The following is a 17,089-nucleotide window of genomic DNA, read 5'->3' as shown; positions in this document are numbered from 1 at the left end:
TCTCGGCACAGTCTTTCTTGTGAGAGGAAATCTTATGACTCCAGGGAGAAGTACATTGTGTAACTAAGTGGTGGTGAACCCGAGCTGCATTTAACAGGGCTTGGCACAAACACTAGAGAGTAGGATACTCATCCCCGGAGAGCGTGAGAGAGCCTGTCCCCCATGCATCGCCTTCGAGTCCTTAAAAGCCCTGGCGGTGGCCTTGGGAGAGGAGCTCAAGCAAAAAGAACAGCCCCATAACCCTAAACAAATCCGCTCATTGAGCAGGGCTTCCCTTCCCTTGTTACAACATTGCATAACGCCCCTTTGCACTGTGCAGAGTTTTGAAATCTGCAGGATCAAAGCTGTATGGAGACACTATGGATGTGCTGGGGAAAATTTAAAGGCGTTTTACAACCATAGCAAGAAGTGCAAATCTACACTTCGGGGGCCCTTCTTGCTGTTCCGCCGTGACACCTAGTGGCACAGAGCAGTTTTACCCGTGGCCTAGGGTATGTGTTTATTTTTCTAGGCCTCATCTTGCTCTCTTTGCTTGAATAGATTTTCCCCGTTGGTCTGAGAGAGGTCATGTACCACTTTGGAAGAGGCCCACAGGCTATTTTGCCCCTTTATCCGATCGGATTTTTTTTTCCAGGTTTAATAAGTTGGGATTGCTTAAAGCTGTTGTGGTGTGGTAGAGAGCATTCTTGCTTCCTATAAGATCGGCCACTTCTTCACATTTGTGTGTGCTATGTTTGAGTTTTACAGCTGCATGCCATGGGTGCTAAAGACAGGCAAATGTGGTCATGAGTGCTGACCTGGGTTGAGAAGTGGGATCATTTAAGACAGCTTTTATTGAAAAAGGAAGTGAGTTTAAGAAAAAAAAAAAATCTAGGTGACAAGAGTGTCCAGGTGAAGGCTGGACTCCAGGTCCCTGAGGTCTGTATTTGCAGTTGTCACTAAACATTAACAGAAGAGGATAAGTCTTGTTTACAAACCATTCTCTAAGCCAAACTGTTCATACAGTTGGTTGTGTCTTTCTGTAAAAGCCGAGCAAAATTTTTGCTAAGCCTGTTGCAGTCTGTTGCATGAGATCAAAGGCATGTGATCTGGTTTAAAGCAAATGCCTCTGAGTCACGGTGCGACCTTTGTCGTGCTATTTAAAAACGTCGCCTTTGCTGCTGCACGCTCCGGCTGTGTTCATGGGGGCTGTTTGCAGGTACGCCGAGCACCCATGTACCCCACAGCCTTGGCTGAGGAGGGACCCCCAAAATGGTGTTCACGTAGAGAAGTAGAAAGGTCTACACTCAGCAGGCCTCAGCCTTTCCCAGCTGATTAAAGTGAAGAAGATTGCTCCTCTGCTTCTGTGTTCTGAAGCTTCGTTTATGGTGATAAGCGCTTGGGAACAGTTTGGGTGGTAAATGCTGCAGGCACGCTCTCCGTGTTATTGCAACTATCACAGCAGGAACGCGGCTGTCCAACGTGTCTGCAATGCAACTCCTAAATTAAGTGGTGGGTTAAAAATAATGTGACTAATAAGTGCTGAAAAAGAGAGGCAATGAAATAAAAAAAAAATAATCTTAGTGCAAATTTCTCATTGGTGGCAGACACTGATGCCAAAATAGAAACCCTGGAATTGACGAATGCCCCAGCCCACGCTGCAGTTATTTAATTAGTGATTTAATTGTGCCCAGAGGCACACGGGCTAGGAATTATCAGGGGGTGCCCACAGGAAGTGCGGGGCTGTGCTCGCCACCGGGGGCTTCTGAGCCCGAGCCCCAGCCCCATGGCTGGAGGGCAGGCGCAAGGCCGGAGAACCGGCGCAGGCAGCGCGGTGTTTCCACCCCACCGGGGCCGCTGCGTTCCTTCGTTCCCTTCCGAGCCGAACAAGCGGGGCGAGAACCGTGAGAAAGGGAAAGGGGAGCCCGGCCCCGGGCCACAGCCGCCGCCCGCTGCCCCTGGGCACAAGATGGCGGCGGCCGTAAGGGAGCCCGGGGCGGCGGAGGGCCGGGGGCGCGTTGGGGGCCCGGCGGCGCGGCGCTGAGGAGGCCGCCCGGGCCTCCGTCCCCTCCGCGCCTTGTGACGGGCTCCCGGGGCCCCGCGGCGGGCAGCGAGGGCCGGGGATCCGTGTACCGGCCCCGTGCCCCCGGGATGTCGGCGATGAGCAGCGCCTCGGAGGAGCGGGAGCTGCAGGAGCGGCTGCGGGAGGCGGCGGCGCTGGGGGACGCCGAGGAGGTGCGGAGGCTGCTGGGGCTCGGCGTGGACCCCAACTCCCAGAACGAAGTCAACGGCTGGTGAGGGGCGGCGGGGCGCGGGGTGCGGGCGGGTGGCGCTGGGGGCTGTGGGGGGACCCGGCTCCCCGGGCGGGGATGGAGGCGGCCGCGGCTCGGCAGCCCTCGGCCCCGCGGTGGGGAGGCCGGTGCTGCCCTTGCCTTGGGCAGGGGTTTTGGACAATGTCGGCCCCAGGGTTTCCAACGTAAATCTGGGCACCCCGAGTTTAATGTCGCTTCACCCCAGTCATTGCTGCTTCGAGGACGCAGCACGTTAGTTTTGTGGTTTACTGAAAAAGAAATGCTAATCTCAGAAGGCTTTGGGGTTTACTGCTAAAGAGGATCATAACGAAGGGAGCGTGTCCTTTTTCCACCTGTCACCACCTGTTTGTGCTGGGACCTCTCCTTAGGCTTCACCAGCAAGGCTCACAACGGAATGGGCCTTGCCCTAGAGAACTTGGAACACAATTGTTAACTTCAAAGATAAAACGTGATGTAATGAAGGAAACTTTATTCCTCGGTGTTCTGCATGCAACCCAGGTGAATCGTTGACTGGCGGCGAGGATTTGGGGTACATCTGAAAGCACAACCCCTCTGTTTCCTTCCCCACAGGACATGCCTGCACTGGGCCTGCAAGCGGAACCATGCCCAGGTGGTGGCTTGTCTGCTGGCTGCTGGTGCAGACAAGCAGATCCTCACGGCCACCGGGGAGCTGGCTGCACAGTTAACTTCGAAACCAGACATTCGGAAGATTTTGGGAGGTACTGTTCCTATCTTAAAAGCACTCTAGAATTTGTGGTCTTTTTATGCTTTTACCTGTATCAATAGACTGGCAAAACTTTGGGTAGGACTATTGTATCTAATTAGATAGCTCCTGGGGAATAAACATGTATCACGTAACTTCTCCTAAATGGTTTTTAGTCTGTGAGCGGAGCTTTCTGAACTGCTTTGACATTAGTACGTGTCTTGTAATCCTCACTCACACAAGAATTAAATTTACTGCAGAAATTTGAAGCAAGAGAAAAGAAGGCTTGGATATTGTATCACATATTCCCTTACCTGAAGAAGTATTTGGTTTAATATGCTGGCATGGGTCATAACAAACCATTTGCAGTAGTATTATTAAAAGCATTGCAAAATTAGATTTAGCAAAGAACTATGGGCCCTTTCCTTCGAAAAAGCTAGAATAACACTGCTAGAAATGACATTTTCCAATGGTTATTTGTAAAAATCTGTAACTTTTTTTCTTTTCTTTCATTTCATAGCTACTTGCCTTCCAGGTGTTATGTGCTTATGAGAAACCAGTATTATCCTTGTGTTTACCTCAGAATGTGATGTAGTTTTAAGAAACAACAGGAAAACTGACTATTAAAAATGAGAAAGATGCATCCAATAACTTGGTGGCTTTTTTCTCTCTCATCCCCTACCCCCACATTTTTGAATTTCATTAATAGAGGAAGAAAATGAATGTCAAGGAGCGAAAGATTTAAATTTGCCAGTTGTTGCAAACTATTTGGCCAACCCACCATTCCTTTATGTCTATACTGAAGCAAGCATTCCAGACAGCTTGGCAGAATCCCTGAATGAAAGTGCTTCCATCTCTTCCGCTTCCCAGAGTGAAACTAGTCCTTGTTCATCAGCAACTCAGGTTGAAAGCATATGCACACCTACATCATGTAACAGCAACGATGATTTTCCTGCGCCAGATGCTGCGGAACAGCTGCCCAGCCCGTCAGCACCTACCACAGCACCAACATGCGTAATGCCCGAAATGCAGAACGGCCCTGTTTGTCAGCCACCCTTGTCTCACAGCAGAGGTTTCTTTTCCTCTGTAGCATCAAACGAGGCTGTACCTCAGCAAACTGACAGTTCACCTACTGGTCCTGCACCGACGTTTCAGCCCTTTTTCTTTACTGGAACTTTCCCGTATAACATGCAAGGTAATGAAGTGCAATTTTCATCCTTCTATTATGCTCCATTCCATGTTTTTGGTATCAAGGGAGGTAAGGATTCATTCCACATTCAGAATAATGTTGAACAGAGATAGAGATGTTAAAGCTCTTTGACCAAAAATACACAGTGATACATTGACTTTTTTTTCTTCATTCCAAAGTAAAAATAACTGTTGTATTGTATCTTAAAAACAGTAATAGTTTCCAAACTTTGTTTTCCACCCAGGGAAAGATCAGTCGTTGTGACTAAGCAACAGAAAATCTTCCATTTTGCAAAATACCATATAGCATAAAATGCATCACAGGTAGTTTGGTAGCAGCTTGACTCTGTGACTGGCTGGGTCAGATTTTTAGCATTGTAAACATGTTTCCCGAGTGTATGTCTGCTCTCTTAACCACTAGTTGCTGGTGAAATGAAGGCATGGTATTACTCCATGAGGGAGCAGACATTGTATTATAAAACCTGAGCTCAAAAGATAATCCTAATACTTTAGTGTTAGGGGTCTTGTTTGGTTGGTTGTTTTTTTAGGGGATTTTTTTTTTATTTTCAATCAGAACTTGTACTTAAGGTGAGAGTCCAGAATCTCAGAGACAACGACTTCATTGAAATTGAGCTAGACAGACAAGAACTGACTTATCAAGGTCTACTCAGAGTGAGTTGCTGTGAATTGGGTGTAAATCCTGAACAAGTAGAGAAGATAAGAAAATTACCTAATACACTGGTAAGAAAGGTAAGAATTGAAATCAGATTAATTTGACTCTGCACTTTACAGACATCAGAGAAGTTATTTCTGTAAAAAGATCAGCCAAACATGGCATTGTGTTAAAAACTCATTTAAGCTCAAATTCAAAAGGATATTGGACTTGCCTTGTAACTTCATCATAACTTGCTTAAAACATTCTTATCAAAATAGATTATTATTTCAACTCCTAAAGCATATGGAACAATTAGATCAACTTTTTTTTTTTAATGCATCAGAAACAGTACATTAGCATGCTTTTAGCATAATTGCTGTGTATTGCTTCAGCATTTGCTTGTCTTGAGAACAAATAACAAGGGGAAGAAATGCCACAAATTGCTATGTGTGTAGCTTTAAAGATACGCTATTAACAAATGAACATACTCTTATGGTCCAAAAATACGTATATTAGAGTTTTGTAAATGAAATGTGTTTAGTCACAACTCTTAGTTGTGACGTGCATAAACAGTCAAATCATCATGAGGGTCAAGGCAACAAAACCGTGCTTTGAAAGAGTGTACACTGGTAGGAAGTTTTTATCTTTATTTATTCCTATAATTGGGTATGAACTCCCTAAACTTTAATTTTTGCTTTCTTTAGCTATTATAAATATTTACGAAGTAAGACCAGATATGTTCGATATGCTCAGAAGTTGTTGTTCTGTCTATCCTTTAAAAGGACAAGGACGTGGCCAGACTTCAGGACTTCCAAGAGCTGGAGTTAGTTCTTGTGAAAAGTGACAGCTCTCCCTTCAGAAATGCTGCATCAACCTTGACTGAGAGACCATGCTACAACAGTAGAGCATCAAAGCTGACTTATTGACTCTTCTAGATGCACTCTAGAATACAAAAACCTGGTAATTATATGATGCTGCCTTTTGAAGGCAGTGAATTAAGCATCTATGAAACCTTAAGTTATTGTTAGGGTTAATATTTTAACTAATAATTTATCTTTGATATTTAATAACCCCTTCGCTTTTATTTTTTTACTTGATACTGTATTCAGATAAAGGATACCTCATGTCTACTAAAATCACATGCTTCCAGTGCTGTTCAATTCAGTTTATTGTTTGTATTTGGCAACAGAGGGCAGCAAAGATTGAATTGTTGATAGAAAAGTATGTTGAGTATTCCCACTCTGTCTTTTCCCTGACTCTTACTTGGTCATACAGGAAATAGTGTATGTATGTATATGTTTTTGAACTTCCTGCTTAAGTTACAATTCAGAGGGTATTTGGCACACAATGAACGGCTGCTCTCTAAAAACGTAGGATTCCTTAATCTCTTCCCCCTTCACAAAGTCTTACCAGGATGCTATTGTTTTCTTTCCACTTCTCCGCAAAATTATAAGCGAATTGAATGTCACTTAAGTACCAAATGAATGCTGAGCAGTGTTTTTTGAATTTGAGAAGGATTTTTCACATTCACGTTTAGGCCCAGGACTCCAGTGCAATAGTAATGAGGACAACAAGCATTCTGCATTTGTAAGACCTGACTGTGCAGCAGGCAGTTACCTCAACTGCCCTGTGCAAGCCAACCCCATAGGCACCTGCACTTGAAGCACAGCTGTAGCCCAAGGGTATTGCTATTTAAAGAAGTCTTTGCTTCCCGCAGCAGCGTGGTGCTGGCCATGCTGTGTTTAGACACGAGCTGGTACATATGCAAGGTACTGCATACAGCCTGTGCCAGTGCTAGCTTCCAATGCCACACCATACTGCAGCGTGTGACATAGACACAGCCTTACTCTCCTCCACCTAAACGCAGTTCCATAGTATGACACCACTGCATCTACCTTATGAGACTAGAAATATTTAATGCTCTCAGGTAACAGGAGAAAAACTGTTACTAGCCTGAAAATAAGAATAGTGAGGTAAGACTGCCCCCATTTAAATACTTGTTTCCTTCTCTTATAAGAATATCATAACTTAAGTGAGGGCATCCCTTCAGTTCCACAAAATCTTAAATTAAAAAATGTTTTTTTTATAAGTATTTAAGGTACAAAGCAAGTTAACACGCCTATTCAAAAGAAAGCCCTTATGTTTCAGATAGAGCGGGCATCATAAAGCTGTGACCTTTGTTTTTATTTTCCCAACCATTTGGGGAGACTATACATTAGACACACCAAAAGCCAGTACTGTCAGGTAGCTTCTGTATAGCCCAGCCTCAAAGACCAGTTACAAGGTGCGTGGTTAGCTTCTGCTGTGTGAGGAGCAGGAGAGGCACAACAGTATAGTCTTGAGGTATCACAACTCTAAGGAGCGTACTATGCTCCTGATTAGCCATACTAAACTGGAAACATATACAATTGTTAAATAACCTGCAACTTTACCATCACTTTTAAGTAGTGTCAAAATTGTTAGCCAGACGAGTACCTAAAGGGCTGAAGGCCTCTAAGTGTTTTCATGATTTTGGGGTGGAGGGAGAGAAACAGCTGGCTAAGATGAGGACTGCTTTAGCTAGCACTGAAGCAAGTCAGTAATGAAAATATTCATAAAACCACAGATGGATGGATGGATGGCAAAAGTCATCGTTAAAACACACCTTGTCGGAGTCACTCCTTTTCACTCCAAATTTTCATTAAGGTAGTTAACTTGCAGTATGCTGAAATATTAACAGCCTGAAACTTTGAGCTAATGCCAGTATTCTGCAAAGCTAAGAAGCTTTTTGTTTTCTCCTATACCAAAAAACTAACGCAACAGCCTTTACACCAAAAATGTTGAAAGGGTTATGGGGAGTAGAGTTATTTTTTTCTGAACCTGAGGGTTTGTTTTTTTTAATTTGATACTGATTTTCCTTCAATCTCTGCTTTATTAAGCTGCATTAGAGCAGATTCTTTATGCATAGCTGGCACAGTGTTTGTTGTTGATCTGGATTGCAGTGTTGACATTCAGACCATAAATAGTACAATCAACATGTTTTGGTAGGAGCAGCATGGCTGCCACAATTTCTTAGCTTCCTGTGGCACAGCCGCTTTATCATTGAAGCGACTCCTCTAAGGGAGGTTGGTAAAAGCACGCATTTCAGAAAAATACAGAAACCCCTTCTGCCAGCAGAAGAGATGCTCGAGTCTGTGTTCGGGCTTTCCACTAAGTTACTTGGGCTTAAAATTCTTGCTTTAGTGGATTGAAAATAATTACCATCCTTTCCCACCTGCTCCCTCTTACAAGGAATGCAACTTAACATCTTTTCACTTACTCTAAGTCCTACTCTGTCCAAGAGCTGGACTACTTCAAAGCCCGATTCAGCTGCTGGTAAGCTAACACCTATGACACAACATGAAGTAGAAATACCTATTTCTCCCATTTTGTTTTTCTTGTACAACAGGAAATGAGCTTTTATCTTAACACCTATGTATCTATCTTTTCAATGTAGCTTGGAGGCTAGTTCAGATGTGCAATAACTGTTTGAAAACCACTACAGGAATAGTTAAACGGTTCAAAATAAAACTGATTTCTTTCCAGTTCCTGTATTTAAGATATCAGTGTAAAGACTGCCTCCACTAATTAATAAACGTTCAGCTATACGAGCAGCTAGTTTAAAAAAGCTTTATTTGCACTAGTTTCCACAAAGAATAGCTGTTAATGTGATTAGACTAAAACTTTAATTATGATTTGACTGTAATAACAGTAAGTCTATGCATTTCAGAGAAATATTTTTATATGTTTTATGCAGTTTGATAGACTCTAAGGCACACTAAGTTTCATTGTTGTTTGGTTTTCTTTGGACAATAAATTGTTGGTAATAACTGAAACTAAGTTTACAAAACTTACTGTTCTTCCAAGGACTTTTGTTTGCACTACAAACTGATACTGAACTGACATTGCTACTCTTCAGTTCTATTAAAATACTGGTTGTTTAAAGTATTTAGATGTCTTCCCTTTTCTTTGTTGGCTGGGGGGGGAATGACACACAAAACAACTAGGGTGGACGTTAAAATTTTAACGCAACTTTGAAAAATCACATAGCCGTATGTTCTGAACAACAAATAAAAGACACGTCAAGGTGCCAAACAGTACGGCAAAAGCATGGGGGAAGTGCTTACTTAAATAAGCTACATGTTTTTTGCATAGCATACCTAGAAAATCTCAGGTTTTATCTTGGGCTTGAGCTCTGAAGATGACACTTTTCACATAGACCAATGTATTGCGGAGACACTCATTGTATTTAAATCTGAAGGAAAGTACTGGAAAGGCAACGTGTTTCCTATGCTCTGAAATACGGAATTTTTCCTTCAACTTCAATGCACCAAAATCTCTGCTATTAGCTGTGCCAAAATGGGAATCCCAGCCCAAGTTACTAAAAGGTTCCTCATTTTTACCATTTATACCTGTCCAAAATAAGTAAAGGAAAATGCTGGTCCCCATAACAATTACAACATAATTGTAATTACATGCAATGTAAGGTGCAAGACAAACATTTTAGCCAAATCAATAAGTGACACGTTCATTCATGCAGTGGGTGAATCCTGTCTCTTCCTCAAGTTTAGAGAGGAAAAGGTGTTTGTAAAGTGTCAGTATTAGAACTTAACTATAATTTTACCTGCTTTCACTCACATGAATTCTCATGTATTTCCAATAAAAAGAACAGCCTCCTTTCTGCTGTGGCCACATAACCACATCTGCTTTGGAAAAGTAAAGTCAGAAAGGGATCACGGCTGTCTGCAAGTAGTATCCCAGCTTATCAGAAAAGCAGTGCTCCATTTCACCAGAGGGACCAACCTGCAGATCCTTTGCAAGTGCACTTCCACAAACAGATGACAAAGGCACACCGACACCAGCACAAGCAACAGAAGTGTTTTGTCCACATATGACTACCGTTACCTACAGAATCAAGTCCTGAATATTGACACAAAGGATAACGTATTTTTTAAAATGTGAGTTTAATGTCTTACAGACACAGCACTGAAGTACACTTTACTGTCTCACTCCTGACTGGGACACATAGCATGGACTTTTCCAGCAAGATCTACGTTTGCTTGTGCTATAGCCTTACAAGAAAGCGCCAAGGATGTTTCTTTTACCTTATCTGTGGCAACACGCAAATCATGCATGCTTACCAACTGCATAAAGTTGTTAAGTAATGTTCAAAACTGATACTACAATGCAAATGTAAAGGCAAGCTGATGGTCAGTCTCAGCAATGGCATCTTTCTGATACTAGTACAGAAGCTTCTGCTCTATAAATGCTTAAGGCCTACGTTTTTATTGTGAAATTTCCGTAACCTCTTAACTAATTGCAGAATAAGCCACAGCATAGGGGACATGGAATCCAACAACAGTAACTGCTGGGAACTAAGTGTGAAAGGAAATACTAACTGATGGCACAGCAAGAACAAAAACAACCACCCCAACCACCACAGAATAACTAAACATCCAAATTAGTGGACTAAGCTTGAAGACATGAGTAAATTTATTAGGAAAGAAACTTATTTAGTATTAAATGTTCAATGACAGAGACAATCCAATTTGTAACAGAAATTCAAAGATACTTTATTTCCATTTCTGGTATATCAAGAAGCTAGGAATAGCTTAGTTGTAAAAATGGGATTCATTTTAGTTCGATTCACACAAATACTAAACATTTATTCTTGAGTTTTAAAGTCCAAGAATGAAAACTTGCAATTAAACACTGAGCAAGCCATGTGTTCAGGTTATGTTGGTTTCTTATCTTAAAAAGTCTTAAAGAAAAAAAGGATACAGGACTTATATTCTCAGTAGCATATGTGCTATCAACACATCTTTCTGAACTCTGGCAGGAAACACCAGTCCTGAATTAAATTTTATAAAAAAAATTCTAACTCAACTTATATTTTTCTACGCCACTACAGCTTTCTTTCACCTCATTTTAAAGCAGATCTTCATTTTAAGCTGTCTTCCGCCGTCTTCGCAGACTCTTCACGTAGTAGTCCTATAATGCAAAATTTTGGGAAAACAGACAATTAGACAACGTAAAGAGCATTTAGTTTACCAAGTCCTATATACTGGCCCAGTTGTTAGCTGTCATCTTAACTCTACAAAAATGTCAACATTGAACAGTATCAGCTTTAGAAGCAATAATGTAGCATTAATAGTTTAATGACCAACATTACATGTTCAAGGGTTCCTAGCATAAACAATTAAGCTCTACTAATGGCTTATGTTGCAAGAACCTCATTTATCAGCTGCATCTGCATCATTGTTAGTTCCTTATATCAGGAACAGAACTAAAAAAACCTTGTGCAAAAGTAAGAAAGCTACATCACGAGTGGGGAAAACACTTCCAACTTTTCTTTTTAACACAGGATTTGCATCTCCTAATGTTAACAGTTTTATTTCCAACAAATATTTTTTCAGCATACATTCTTGCCATGAACATTGTAATCATCTTGTGGCATCTGCCTTTTATTTACATTTGCCTTAGAAGTCTGTTATCAGCCATTCCACTTCTCTGTACTATGGCTGACTGCAAATTCTCCTACGCAGTAGGAAATATTAAACACATACCTCTTAAAGACTTGAATTGCATTGAAAGTAACAAGGCGATTATTATGTAGTGTTTATTGCATTTTAAACTCTTTAAAGATATCTAATTCTGGGCACCACTGCATCCCTACACACAGTTGAAAGAAAATTCCATTCTGTTAACATCAGATTTACAGTATTCACACAATACACAAAAAGTCCTTTTCACTATCTTGAAAATCAAAAACACAACAGTAAGCTTAAAGATTACAGGCAACAGCATTCAAACATGGATGTGGGTATAGAAAGGAGTACCTGGCATGAGTACCTGCTTAGTTTGACTGAATCCTTGATTTTTAATTTGGCTTTTCATGGGCCGCTCACAACACCAACGCTGTGTGAGGTATGGTAGTCAGCTGCAATAATTCATAAACCCTACACTTCCATCAATCCAATGCTACTGGCTCTCGAGTTACAGAACAAACTGCATTAGAATGCAAGGCAATAAAGCAAAAAAACTAGAAACATCCTTGACAAAGAAATACTAGCAGTTTATATAAAAACAAAGTAGTCCAACATGTGCCTCAAATATTAAGTATTAAAGCAAAAGTTTCTGCTGATGTACCAACACAATATGGACTTAAATACAAAAACAGTTCAACTTTTTTTTAAAAAACGATAACAAAATCCCTAAAAATAAAAAAGGATAATTAATTTTTTTCTATGGTGACTATATTACAAATATGTCCCAAAGAGGCACACTAATGGGGGCACGAGTCTGCTACGAAATAGCTGAGACAAAACAATGTACCTCAAAATGTTTTGCAGGACTACACTGTCTTTTCCTTCAGAAGGTGCTTTAGTATGTCTTCTTACTTGGCTTAGTTCCATCTTCATCTGTGCATACTTACGCTGCACTGTTAAACAGTAACAAAAAGCCCTAATCAAAGTTTGAAATAATGCACTTACCTCTGTCTGATCTGAGGTCATATCAGATCAGTTTTAATTGGACTGAGTGTCACCTTCAGATTTAATGTCTTCACTGGTCCCATTGACCTCATTCTTAGTATCACTCTCCTTCGAGTCTGTATTTGTGTCTTCACTCTGTTTTTCTCGACTACTGGACTTCACACTACTTTTTTTATCATCAGATCCCCTCTTTTCTGCCATGAAAGAAGACATTGACCATGGATTTCAAAGTAAAAACAAACATCGCACATGTGAGATACATTGCATACAAAATAGGACAATTATTTTCTATATAATACAGTAGTCTACAGTAATAGCAGTAATACTCGAAGTTATAGAAACAGGCTTCAATCTACCATCCTGCAATGGACAGGGTACCAAAAAAAAGTCAAAGGGGACAGTGGGGGCAGGGGGAGAAGGACAGATCTAACAGAGGCAGCTACACAGCTGTCTGCTGAAATATACAAACTGGGGGGAGCGAGGCAGTCAAGAAGTTAGGCAAGTATGATGCATGGCGATCGGCTTCCTTACTTATTATAGGACTCTCTTTGTCCCCAGGTTTAATTTGTGATGTGTACGGACAATGCATAAGCGCATTATCAAATAAGTCAGTCTTTGCCAAGTTAAAAAAAAAAAAATTAGCAACCCCAAACAATCAAACACTCAGGAAACAAACAATACTTAAGAACAGTTAGCTCTTTGTAGGTGGGGATCACAGTAGAAATCAAAATTAACCGTATTAGACAGCGCATCACATAAGCTGTACGCTTGTCAGCATTATTTATTCTCAATTCTATAAAAACTGCGTTTTTAATTCACTCAAAAAAGGCCTGGAAAGACAGTTTGGAAGGTACATAAAAAGCAGTATTTTCCAAACACAAAGAAGAGAAAAATGAAAAGGACCCCACAATTTCATCATGAATTAGAAAGCTGACTTGCAACTGAAGAGGTCACTACACTGCTGAGAAAACCTCGTCTTTCCCTCAATAATCTTCAAAGGAGGAAGGAAGCCAGAAGTAAAAGTATTTCCGTGGAAAGAAAAACATTCAATAGCAGAGCTACATGCCTCAATCTGTAAATTCAGTATTTGCAAATTTAATAAAAATAACCATTTTTCCTCTATTACTACACACCATAATATTAAACCTTTCATTAGTAAAGACACTTCAGAGAAAAAAATAAATCAAAAAAAAAGACCTCTCAGATGTCATCATATAGAACAACATTCTTGCTTGTTTTTCTGATTGTTCCCTGCTATATGGGCAATTAAATATAAATATATATATATATATCCCCAAAACAGAAGCACACGGATTGAACACTGAAAAAGTTATTTTAAACAATGTTATCACCTAGACTGGCATGACACACTTTTATACTTCAGAAGGCAAAGCAGAAATTAAGCTTCGTAACAGAAGCAACATCCCAACTTCACTGTTTTTAATACACCACCAAAGGGAGGGGGAAACCCCCATACAGAAATTAGGGCAACTGCCTAAAAGCACTACTACTGAGGTTTCATCGGAAGCAGCACATCCAGTGCACGGTGCCTGGAGAAAACACACAGTGACGTCCAAAAAACTACCTGAAGAACTACAAATTTTGTATCTGTCTGCCCTCGGTTTTGCAACTCCGCAGGTAGATTGCACTCTAACTAACCTTGTTAAAAAGTCTTCTTTTTGTGTCTTATAGGTATCTCCGATGCACACGTAGATCCACTGAGGAATAGTAGTCTTGTTTCCCCGCAGAGGACTAGTAGTCAGTCCAATAATCTTATCTTCTGTCCTATGTAGATATGGTAGATCTTAATAGCCCTATGGATGTGCAGTGTGCAGGGTTTTGTCTTTTGTTTGTTTCTTGAATTTGGTCAGGAAGGATTATTTTGTTTAAGGTTAAAAAACTACAATTAACCTGTGGTATGAAAGACGAAACTCTAACACCTTCAATAATAAAATAGTTTTACCATAGCAAACCTCCTGTTTGCCAAGCAGAACTGATCGTGTGTATTCAACAGCCCAATAAACTAAACTTCTTTCAAATCCTGGAGTATCTGCAAGCAACTGTTAAGTTCCTTCACTGCATTTTCAATCACTCAGATTTCTTTCTTTAAAAGCACATACAATTAGTTTGCTGTTGATACTCTGCATATATTATTTTAGCTGTGATCTATTAGGTAAAACCACGAATTTACTTTGCTTCCTAATTCAACATATGCACCTTTTTCTGTTCGAGCTCATGTGGGAAACTGAAATTTACTTTAAGAATTCTTACCAAGATAATGTGAATGGTTTTACTATTTGGAGAATGTAAAGTCACTTTGTTAAACATCCTGTATTACTGACAGTTTGAGTGTTTTGACATTATTTGCTGACGTTTAATGACTAACATGAAAACACAATCACAAATGCAATTATTTTTATATAAGTTTAAGAATCCATAAGGTAAAGAGCCAAGTAAAAGTGGTCTGGTGGCAAGTTAACCCTCCATAAGATGAAGGTACTTGCAAAACAGATTATCTTTTTCTCCAATTATTTATTCCACCTACGCTGAGGTTAGTTTACACCAACAGTAGTTACGTTAATGCTCAACTGGTGTTTCTGATTGGCAGTCTCCCCTCCTTCAGCAAATGTCTCCCTGCTCCTGAAACCCAACTCAGAAATTGTGTCTCCATTTTTACATATACTGTCTTCTTATAGCCTTGAAAGGTCACAGCATTCCACAGTATTTTAGTGAGTAAGAAGCCAGGACTTCTGAATTTTCAAAGTATGGCACTGATTTAATGTGTAACAGTGGGCAAGTCTCGGATAACTTGCTTTTTTTTTTTTCCCCTGTAAGTCATGTTTGCATGTTTATAAAGCAGTTTGAGACTTCAAGATGAAAGGCACTACCGCATGTGTTACAGTCAGGCCTTTGCTGCTGCTTACTTCTATAATTGCAGATCAATGGTGTATATAAAGACAAATTCTGAAGCCAGTATTCCCAATGGAGCAGTAAATGTAGTTAAGACTACTAGAGTAGCCAGCCACACACTTCAGATGTATGAACCCCTAAAGCCAACTGCTGAATTAACTGCCTACAAAGCCACATGGCAAGTGTGAGGATGTAACGGTGTTTACAACTTCATCATATAAATTCAACACTTGTGTGTTAAATACTGATCGCCTTCCCTGCCTTTTATCTCCCTCTCACTGGAGGGAGAAACACAAACTTCTTCACCATTACAGTCCTGCTCTACGGCTTTTTCATATTTCTACAAATGTTATAGTTAAAAAAATAAGTTATTGATTTTCTCAGGTAGAAATTTCATCACAGCTCAAGCATCACCTCACTTCTCATTTCTGGAGGAAGAAGGTAGCAAGCAGCAAATAAAATGGCCAGCAAGGAAATTGGTCAAGTTTAAGCTAAAAATACTGTTATGCTGAAGAAAGTTCACTAACTCTTCTATTTATGGAAAGATTCAGGAGAGAACTGAAAAGCCTTAAGTGCAATAAACAGACCAAGTTTGAATAAACACACATAGTTATTTATATGGACATATACACAGAGTACTGAAGAGGACATTCTTGACCAAGTACCAGAAGTCTGTTCATAAAATAGGCAAAAAAAGGCACAGCATCAGGTAAGAAGAAAGTAACAAATGGACAGATACAGGCTACGATACTGTGTTTGAATTTAAACACTACACGTCAGTTCCACTGCCAGCAAGCAGGCAGCAAAAAACACTTGCCAATAAAGGGCAAAGCAAAATCAGAGATGAATCAATACTAAAGATGCACTGTGGTATAAATCAGAAAAATTAAAACGGTCCAAGAAAATCAGGCAATGAAAACACATGAAGCATCACCTATGTTTCAGGAACTAATCCGCTGAAAAAAAACATGGAAAAAAGGTATAGCAAACAGGCCTATGCAATCAAGAAACATGCACATAGCACCTTTCATCCCGGAGAACCTCAAAAGTACCTTAGAAACATAACAGAATTGTTACATCCATTATTGACAGTCAGCTCTGATGATGAAGTGGGGTGGCTGTTTCGGAGTGGACATTAGTCAGTACCCCAGCAAAGCCTGTAGTTTAAGCCAGAAGTTAGTACTATATTCCTCCAGAAGTTTCCAAAGACTTTTGAAGCGGGAATTTAACAATGACAATGAAATAACGTTTTTTTTTCCACCAAATGCAAATCTCTCATGTTTTCTCTGCAGCTCTTTTAAACCCTACTTAAAGGTAAAATTTCAGAATATCAGCCTTTGATGAAGCAGTGAGTCACTATTAATGCTGTTGTACATGTATGTACTGCTATAAAGCATTCTGAGCACTAGCAGTACAGCATTCCTTTGAGACTCACCTGAATAATGACAAGGCAAATCTCACTTCATTGAGAAAAAAAAGTGGGGGAGGGGAGGAGGCAGGGGCAAGCAGAAGGGAGGAAAGGAGCAGAAGACTGGCGGGGAGAGAGCATGGAATTGTAATTTAGAGCATCAGAGAAATTCTGCAAAGATTTATCTTGGACTGCAGTCATAGATCAGAAAAAAACAAACTAAAACTAAAAGCACTGTTAAGCAAGAAAAATAAAGGAAACATGACAGCATATAGAAGTAATAGATGCTACAGGTAGAAACACAACTACAGATCTCTCACAAAACACATACCAGTAAAGGATAATTACAGAAATACCTGTTAGCAATAACAATACCCGCTCATAAAAAACCTGATTACAGTGCAAATATTTTTCTAGATGTGA

At 40.4% G+C, this 17,089-nt stretch overlaps 2 protein-coding genes across 14 annotated transcripts in view; one reads left to right on the top strand and one right to left on the bottom strand.

Moving 5' to 3' along the window:
* Positions 1-1,500: 1,500 nt before the first annotated feature.
* On the top strand, positions 1,501-16,774 carry LOC121079928 (ankyrin repeat domain-containing protein 40-like). 3 transcript variants are annotated; one of them, XM_040577802.1, is made up of 5 exons: positions 1,501-2,273; positions 2,862-3,010; positions 3,704-4,252; positions 4,757-4,932; positions 5,620-16,774. In XM_040577802.1, exons 1-5 carry the CDS (start codon positions 2,131-2,133, stop codon positions 5,761-5,763), a joined length of 1,161 nt encoding a protein of 386 aa, XP_040433736.1. In that variant the 5' UTR covers positions 1,501-2,130; the 3' UTR covers positions 5,764-16,774. The 3 variants fall into 3 exon arrangements, with proteins under 3 accessions (XP_040433736.1, XP_040433737.1, XP_040433738.1); XM_040577803.1 differs by having other exon boundaries at positions 1,509-2,273; positions 3,704-4,189; XM_040577804.1 differs by lacking the exon at positions 1,501-2,273 and adding an exon at positions 2,543-2,789.
* Positions 10,404-17,089, bottom strand: part of LUC7L3 (LUC7 like 3 pre-mRNA splicing factor) — a 20,225-nt gene continuing 13,539 nt past the window's right edge. For 2 of the 11 annotated variants that reach the window (XM_040577790.1, XM_040577792.1), the window contains exons 10-12: positions 12,402-12,542; positions 12,191-12,296; positions 10,404-11,773 (exon numbers count right to left, since the gene is read on the bottom strand). In XM_040577790.1, the coding sequence (XP_040433724.1) occupies positions 11,749-11,773; positions 12,191-12,296; positions 12,402-12,542 (272 nt within the window). In that variant the 3' untranslated portion in view covers positions 10,404-11,748. Of the gene's footprint in view, positions 12,297-12,348; positions 12,543-13,951; positions 14,134-17,089 lie in introns of those variants that run through there. The other 9 variants (XM_040577793.1, XM_040577794.1, XM_040577788.1 and 6 more) reach the window with 7 other exon arrangements.

Source organism: Cygnus olor, chromosome 18 (assembly GCF_009769625.2).
Source record: "Cygnus olor isolate bCygOlo1 chromosome 18, bCygOlo1.pri.v2, whole genome shotgun sequence".
NCBI lineage: Eukaryota > Metazoa > Chordata > Aves > Anseriformes > Anatidae > Cygnus > Cygnus olor.
Note: the sequence above shows the minus strand (reverse complement) of the source record. Positions and strands in the feature narration are given on the sequence as shown.

Coding starts and splice junctions, on each gene's coding strand:
- LOC121079928 (XM_040577802.1), top strand. CDS start 2,131: ATGTCGGCGATGAGCAGCGCCTCGGAGGAGCGGGAGCTGCAGGAGCGG. Junction 2,274..2,861: donor CAGAACGAAGTCAACGGCTG/GTGAGGGGCGGC, acceptor CCTTCCCCACAG/GACATGCCTGCACTGGGCCT. Junction 3,011..3,703: donor CATTCGGAAGATTTTGGGAG/GTACTGTTCCTA, acceptor TTTCATTAATAG/AGGAAGAAAATGAATGTCAA.